General features: G+C 44.5%; 1 protein-coding gene across 5 annotated transcripts in view; it reads left to right on the top strand.

The window, feature by feature from the left end:
* LOC121915071 (transcription factor AP-2-epsilon) overlaps nt 1-8623 on the top strand; it is a 29504-nt gene that overhangs the window by 19702 nt on the left and 1179 nt on the right. For all 5 annotated transcript variants that reach the window (XM_042438917.1, XM_042438913.1, XM_042438914.1 and 2 more), the window contains exons 2-4: nt 975-1203; nt 1475-1593; nt 6149-6290. In XM_042438917.1, the coding sequence (XP_042294851.1) occupies nt 1022-1203; nt 1475-1593; nt 6149-6290 (443 nt within the window). In that variant the 5' untranslated portion in view covers nt 975-1021. The remainder of the gene's footprint in view (nt 1-974; nt 1204-1474; nt 1594-6148; nt 6291-8623) is intronic.

Here is an 8623-nt window from a genome sequence, read left to right as displayed (position 1 = left end):
ATTATTATTATTATTATTATTATTATTATTATTATTATTATTATTATTATTGGAGGAAAGGTTGAAGAAGATGGGTCTGTTCAACTTGGTGAAGAGAAGACTGAGGGTGATAGGAACGCCCTCTTTAAATATTTCAAGGGCTGTTGCAGAAAGAAGGGAACAGATTTGTTCTCTGTTCCCCCAGAAGACAGGACCAGGTCTAATGGGTCTAAGTTGCAGGAGAGTAGATTTTGATTGAACATTAGGAGGAACTGCTTGATGGTAAGAGTAGTTTGGCATTAGAACCAACAACTCAAAGAGATAATGGAGCCTCCTTCTCTGGACGTCTTTGAAAAGAGGCTGGAGGGCTCTCTGCTGTAATCCTGCATGGAGCAGAGAGTTGGACTCAATGCCCTATGGAGCCCCTTCCATCTTTATGATGGTATGATCCCGATGTCCCTTGGGCCTCATTCCCACTTACAAAAAAAAAAAGCGGTTTGCAATCCGAATCGATAGATCAATTTGACAGCAAAGCTTGGTTCCCACTGCATGTGGCCCGGTCGCATTTCCCCCCCTGTAAAGTAACCCACATGCAGTTCACATTCATTTTGAATCGGTTCAAAATGGACCCACTCCAACCGGCCGAAGGGTCAAATTTAAATCGATTCCGATCCGCATCTGGTTCACAGTTGCGCAGAATCGATTTATCCAAAAAGAAGCGGAAAACATCAGTGTCAAAAAGGTTAAATGGGTCTAGCGTGTGGCCCCTCTTGCTGCATCGCTTCAGTGATTTGGTTCAAGTGCGAACCAGGGTCATTTAAACCGGTTCAAACCAATTTGTGATCCAATTTAAAAGGTAGTGGGAATCAGGCCTTGGATTATTTCCCACCCGGTGCAAAAAAGCATTGTCTCCAGGTAGCAAAACTCCATTCTAGCTTGGTGAGAATTAAGCCTCCTTTTACTCAGTCATGTGTTCCCATTTTGTGTCCTTCTAGTGCCCATCCCGCCAAAAGCCAACGGGACCACCATCTCGGCCCTGACCATGAACAAAGACACCCTGATAGGAGGCGTCACAAATCCCAACGAAGTCTTCTGCTCCGTTCCTGGACGCCTCTCCCTCCTCAGCTCCACCTCAAAATACAAGGTGACCGTCGGCGAAGTCCAGAGGCGGCTTTCGCCCCCCGAATGTCTCAACGCGTCTCTGCTTGGCGGAGTCCTCCGGAGGTGAGAAACCCAGAAGATCTCTCCGGGTCATTGTGGGTCACAAATAGTTATTTTGCTTGATCTGACAACATCTCAAACTAGTATCAGTTGCATGGGTTTTAGTTTGTTTAGATCGGTTGGACTGGAACTTGGGAGATGGTTCCCACTAAACCATCTACTTCTCAGAGTCATTGCTGGAATAACACGAGGACAAATGATGTACATGAACATGAACTCCCTGGAAGAAATGTGGACATAAATAAATAACATTTTCTCTGTTTTCCCCTTTTAGGGCAAAATCTAAAAATGGTGGAAGGTGTTTAAGGGAAAGACTGGAGAAGATTGGGTTAAATTTACCTGCCGGGAGGCGTAAAGCAGCCAACGTTACCTTGCTAACATCATTGGTGGAAGGTAAATTTTCTTTCCGTTTGGCATATTGTGGGATTATTTTGAAGGCCTATGGGTTGTTGGGGTACTTAAAATGTCTTCACTTCCTGATGTTAAAAAGATGGTTGCATTTATCTGCCTTGCATATCTATTGGCTATGAGGGGAGCGGATGGATGGATGGATGGATGGATGGATGGATGGATGGATGGATGGATGGATGGAGAAAAGTGTACATGTCCAACCTTTCAGCCCTAAAAGGTCTCCAGGAATTAAAATAAACATCACTTGTAGGGGAACAGTAAACACCATAGAAGAAATAATGTGAATAATGTAGGAAGACAAAAGTCTCTGGAAAGCAGAAATTAAGGGCTGAATCTAATCCGAATCTAACTGCTTGTTGTCGTTGTTGTGTGCCTTCAAGTCATTTCTAATTTATGGTGACCCTAAGGCAAACCTATCATGGGGTTTTCTTGGCAAGTTTCTTCAGAGGGGGTTTGCCATACTCTGAGGCTGAGAGAATGTGACCTGCCCAAGGTCACCCAATGGGTTTCCATGACCAAGCCAGGATTTGAATCCTGGTCTCCAGAGTCATAGTCCAATGCTCAAACCACTACGCCATGCTGGCTCCAGATTTTCTATCTTACTGCCAGTTGCACCGAGGTAGTGCTCCAGCAGAATTTGGGCTTTTGCTTTCCTTGACATTGACAGGATTTGCCTGGCTGTGACCACCTCTCAACTCACACTTTCTGCTAAGGATGGTGAAAGAAGGAGTGAGAGACTGAGACTAGAATCCTGTTGCTGTTTTACTCATGCCTAAATTCCTCTACTTAAGTGGTTGGACACAAGTGGTAAATTTTATCTGATACAGAATGGCATGTTCAGTTCCAAGGCTGGGGAAGAAGAATGGCCATGCAATGCTATTGCGCATGAATGGACATTTCTCATGGATGCTCGGGCCCATTTGTACATTTGTTTGCATATTCATGCTGGACTCCTGTTGATGTCCTACTTAGGTGTAGATTGCCTTACACAAGCATATTCCCTTTTAGGGCTGTTTTGCAATGGGCATATTCGGTTTAATGGTTGCATAAGTGGATTTCCTTAAGTGTAAACAGGCGCCTAAATTCTATGATGAGTTCAAAGTAGAGCCTTTAAATCGATTACATTTATGTCAGTCGTTCCCAACCTTTTGTTTTTTTTTAATGACCCACACCCCTAAGAAAAGTTTGGTTCATATTTGCACCCCCTACAAAAGCCATATCGCAATTGAAGATGGAGTCGTCTGATTTCTAATTTTTCAAACCACAAATTGAACCACATACAATACTGAGAATGAATTTGTGGAACTTAACAAATATATATATATATATATATTTACTCAGTGTGCAGAATGCAAATTAAAATCAGCAATTAAATTTTAATTTATTCAGAAAAAAAATTGAGTGGTGACTCGTGACTCTTCACGCAAAGACACAAGCCACTCTTTGTTGCAACCCTTGAAGTTCCATCTTGCACCATTGGGAATCCCTGATCTATTGTGTTGATTCAGCCATAGATTAAATTAACCTGCTTTAGTTGGGATTAACCTCCTGGATCCCAGACATGGAGTTGCGCATTCCTGGATGGCGCATAGCTATTCATTTTAACGCTGTCATTGTCACACTTGATTCACAACAACAGCACCTGTGCATTATCATTTGCAGAATGGAACGAGAAGCAGGCAGGTGGGCCAATGCACATGCAGTTGCACAACGTTGGTGTGCAATGGAAGGGGGTTGTAGTACAAGCTCCTGGGTGTAGATCTGCACTACTCCAGCATAGATCCCTGCTTTAGTTTTCTTGGCTCATTTGCACAATGTTACCATTCAACACAAGACCAGCGCGTAGCACAGTTAATGCGAAACGCTGCAGGTGGAGATTTGTGCTATGCAAACCTGGTGTGGGATCTCAGCCAGAGGGTATGGATGTGCTGCTAGGGCTCTTTGTGTACCCTGGGATGATGATACCTTCACATAAAGAAGTGAGCCTTGAGGTCAGATTCTTTGCAAGTGCCATAGATACGCGACTAAGAGTGGACCTCATGTATAAGTCGGGGCAGATTTGGGGGGCAAAATTTGGGGTTTTGATATGACCCTTGGATAAGTCGAGGGTAAAACTTAGAGACGTGCAACAATGGATTTAAATGATGAAGCAAAGGAAAACAATGCCAAAGAACCTACAAAATTATAGAACTCATCACTGTTTTGGCTCACATTGAAGGCTGGTTGGAAGAGAAAGTAGAGGGAGGTCAGTGCTTCTTGGACAGATTGCGCTCTTGCCTTTCACTAGGAATGGTTCCCTTTTTAATAAGAGCTGAAGTATAGTATTAACCCTAGATAAGTCGACATAGGTTTTTGGGGTCAATTTCTAGACTTATACATGAGTATATACATTAATCTGGGGGGAAACGGCACACACTCCAACATCAGAAGTGGACCAGGAAAGAGGCAGAGGAGGCCTTATCCTTGGACTTAATGCAAACGAAGGAGGTTGTTGTTGATCCGAGTAACTTGGATGCCAAAAGCCAGCACCGGCAGAAAGAGAACCCATTGTGCCAAAGAGAGAAGCAGCAGCTGCTGGGGAGGAACAGAAGAAGCCCCATCGTCTTTGTTGGCAGCAAATGAAACGAATAGGCCTGCGCCACGGCAGCAGTTGTTCCCCAAGGCGGTTGGGGCAGGCTCTCCCTTTGCGCCGTGGCTGATTTCCATGAGAAGGAGGAGAGGTGCGGGTGTCCAAAGGCACATTTTTTGACTCAGCCCAGGCAGCTGGAAACTGTCACTGGCTGCTTCTGCTGCTGTTGATGCTTAAAGGATCTGGGTAAATTACAGGGAAAGGGGTATTTGAACAAGGAAACAAGTAGGGTGGCCCTGTCTCTTACTCTGCGGAGGATGGTACTCTGGTTGTAAGGATATAATCCTTCCCTAATTTTATTCATGAAGAAGCAATGAGTAACTTGTGCAGATTTCTTCCTGGGGCAAGAAAGTCTTCAATTTATTTATTTATTTATTGCAACTTTCTTCCTAGTGTAAGGAAGTCTTTGATTTATTATTATTATTATTATTATTATTAATTTATTTATTGCATTTTCTTCCTGGTGCAAGAAAGTTTCCAGGTCTCATGGCTTTCACAATTCGACCCCCATAGCTACACCTCTGGCCTGATGTCTTAGCCATGTAGAAAATACAGGGGTCACGGTTGCATAAAATGTTTCCCCCTTGGCTGGCTTAGGCCACCATGGGTTGGGCGGATGACCAATTTCTGTTGACTTACACATGGATGGGAGGAGGACTAAGAGGCAGACACAATGCGCCATCAACGCTGCGCCATCAATGCAGCGCCAAGGCTTCCTTAGGACACAATTCTGAGGCCGTCCCTATCCATCACTCCATGGAAATGGCCTCTCATTGGTGAAATTGATCCGTCTTCAGGCATCCCTGCGGAAGTAATCAAAGCTGACGGCAATCGATCACATCCAGTTCCCGAACACCCAAGTTAGGCAGACAGGCCGCTAATTCATCTCCGCTCTCCTGCTGTTTGCCAGATTAGGGCCATCCATCCCCAGTGTATTAACCTAGTTGCCAGTGTCGCTTTTGCTGTCCTTGTGGGATGCTGGGCTTTCTCTCTTTTAGAAGATCTGAGCACAATCCTAGAGGAACCCATCCTAAGTTTCTAGCTCTCATGGCCCTACAGAATGATGATTTCCCCCCACATTTGAATATGTGAGATTAAAACATGAGGCTAGTCCTCTGTATTCTGCCCCATGGAGATAGCAGTTCTCAGGACTGAGCATATGGGCCTCCATATTAGAAGTGCTGCATCACTTCACTCTTCAACCATATTAGAAGAGCTGCATCGCTTCACCCTTCAACCTTCAGTAGATCTATTCTGGTTGTGTCTACCAATAAGATACATGCTTTTGATGGTTTGTCCCTGGTTTGTCCCATGTCAGCAGAGAAGTAAATCTGTTCTGAGTTTTACTCAATGAGAGATACGTCTAAGGTAGCAATATTACCCATGCAGCAAAATCCATTGTGGTGATGCCTTGACTAAGCCCACCAAAAAGTACAAAATACATAATCTAAGCTTTCCAAGATCATAGTCTTCTTCATTAGGCATAGATGTTAGAAGTTATTTTTTAGTGGGAGAAATGTGACAGTGGAGGATCAGAGCTGCATCTTCCTAGAGATGTTAAAGCTGAGTTTAACATGCTTTGCCTTATGTTGTCTATTGCCTGATGGCATCCTTAGGGCAGTGCTGTTACATTGTAGTCACACACTCTCACCCTCAGAAAACCCCATGATAGGTTTGCCACAAATTGGAAATGACTTGAAGGCACACAACTACAACAGTAAATTGGTGTCTCTTGTATAAAATGGCAAAATCAAAGTTTGCTTTATGGATTTTTGGGGTGAGGGTGGGGAATACGTTCAAGCCATGGATGGTTTAATCCGTGGATGCCGACTCTATGGATAAAGAGGTTGCCAATTGCCAATCAATCAATGAATCAGTCAGTCAATCCTAAAATACATTTTTTAACAGGAGAAGCTGTTCATCTGGCCCGGGATTTTGGTTACGTGTGCGAAACAGAGTTCCCAGCCAAAGCTGCAGCAGAGTACCTCTGTCGCCAGCATGTGGACCCCGGTGAGCTCCATGCTCGGAAGAACATGTTGCTGGCAACCAAGTGAGTATTGTTTTCCTTTTGGATTGGAATGAGAGGTCAGGGTGACTGCTGACTCAATGGAGGTGCATCTACACTAGTGATCCCCACACTCTGGCCCTCTAAGTGCCTTGGAATTCAGTTCCCAAAAACCTCCATAATGTTGGCCAATGGTCTGCCGTTCTGAATGCATCATCCAAAACACCAGGATGATCAGAGTTTAGGAATCGCTGGTCTATACCACTTTAATTTCCATGTCTCCATCCTGCAGAATCCCGGGATCTGAAGTTTTGTGAGGCAGCACCAGCACTCATTGGTGGGGAAGTCTAAAGACCTTGTGAAAACCCAGGGTTCCATTGGATGGAGTTACAGCATTTAAAGTGATGGCAAACTGCATGGTTTCTACAGTGTAGATGCACCCTCAGTTGCCATGTGGGGCCTTTTGGGGTTTCTGTTTCAAGGTGGCTCCACAAAACACCTGCTGAAAACCTGCAATCTCTTGATCTGAACCTGGAAACACATTTATAAATCCATCCAGCCGCATGGAGTTGCAGAGTTGCACAGCGTTGGTAAGCAGGGGGCTGAAAGGTAGTGCATTGAGCCACCTCTTGCCAGGGATCAGTGGCGCACCATCAAAAGCAGAGACCAGTGCAAGGTCCTGTTGTAACTCATTGGAGGCTCGATGCAATATCCTTCAGCACCATACTCACTATCACTGAATTCCTCAATGCAGCTGGCTGGATTTTAAGGCAGGTTTTGGGGGCATTTTGCCATTGTTACAATGGTATCATGATTGTAAAAGTGTCCTGGAATCTCAATGTAATGGTTGCCAGGATCTTAGGGTGTCCTATGAAGTGCATGTAGCCCACAGTTCTCACACCAGCCATATGCTGTGGTTTAAGGAAGGCTCTACAAAGTCTGGTCTTCAAGATGTCGCTGGATTGCAACACTTAGCAGCCCTCACCATTGGGTAGACTAAAGGCTGTGCTTTGAAGGTTCACAAGTGCAGACATTCACACATGTACACAGGAGCTTGCCAAGCGCACGTGCATTTTAGTGTTTTTCTTGGCTGGGTGATCCCAAATTCTTGAAATAGCCGTTCCTGCCTCAGAGCTGAAAGAGATGATTTTCCCTCCCCACCAAACTCAGTTTCCAAACCGAGCAACAAACTGCTGTTTCATAAAACTGTAAAAATGAAGTGCAGGCTGCAAAATATAAATGGCCAGTTGCAGAGGTCAAATTCCCCAACTGTGAGCTGCATTAATTATATATAAAAAAGCATTCATGGAGAGCCTAGATTCTTGTGGCCGTCCAGATGCTGAGGAACTACCACTCCCATCACCCCTCACCACTCGCCATCTGAGAAGGCTGATGGGAACTGGAGTCCAACACCATCTGGAGGGTCACATAGTCCGAAAACATGGCCACATAGTCCGAAAAAACCATAAAAAAACTATGGATACTGGCCATGAAAGTGTTCGACATCACAATGAACACACCTTCTGAGCTTTAATATTAGTATGACCGTCACCTCTAAGACACACACACACTTTTGCCTCTAATGAACACACCCAAACATACACACGGTAGGTACCGGAATCTTTGGGACATTGTCCATATCTCTGTCGGTGTCTTACACATGTGTAAGTTTCCTTATGGAAGTGACTGAATATGTTTCTCCGGATTGTGGAACTGAAGTTGGCCTTTCCATACTGTTATGCATAGAGATGCACACTGAGCTGGGCGACATTTCTTTTCTACACAAGGGTTGCGCAGTGCACAGTCAACACGTACATCTGGGTGCAACCCTGCATATGCAGTGGGCCTTTGGTATCCTCTGGGGTTGGTTCCAGGACCCCCTGTGGATACTAAAATCCGTGGATGCTCAAGTCCCATTTAATCCAATGGTATAGTATATAAGGTGTCCCTTATACAAAATGGCAAAATCAAGGTTTGTGAAGCCAAAGGCTTTCATGGCTGGCATCCATAGTTTCTTGTGGGTTTTTCGGGTTCTGTGGCCATGTTCTAGAAGAGTTTAAGAATAAACTCTTCCAGAACATGGCCACAAAGCCTGAAAAACCCACAAAAAATCAAGGTTTGTTTTTTGGAATATATATATATTATTGCTTGAATCCATGGATAAGAATTCTGTGGATACAAAATGCATGGATGTGGAGGGCCAACTGTAGGATGCGAAAAGGCTAACAGACGGCGGCCAGTGTTTTCAGCTCTTCCAATGAGCATGTCATAAAATGGCAACTTTCCAGGGCTAGTTCCATGTGAATTTTTCAGCCCAATAGGACTCTGGTGGACCAGATTGTCCCATCGGCCTGGAGGAGGGTTCAAATGTGACATCT

This window comes from Sceloporus undulatus, chromosome 9 (genome assembly GCF_019175285.1).
Source record: "Sceloporus undulatus isolate JIND9_A2432 ecotype Alabama chromosome 9, SceUnd_v1.1, whole genome shotgun sequence".
In the NCBI taxonomy this organism is placed as follows: domain Eukaryota; kingdom Metazoa; phylum Chordata; class Lepidosauria; order Squamata; family Phrynosomatidae; genus Sceloporus; species Sceloporus undulatus.
Note: the sequence above shows the minus strand (reverse complement) of the source record. Positions and strands in the feature narration are given on the sequence as shown.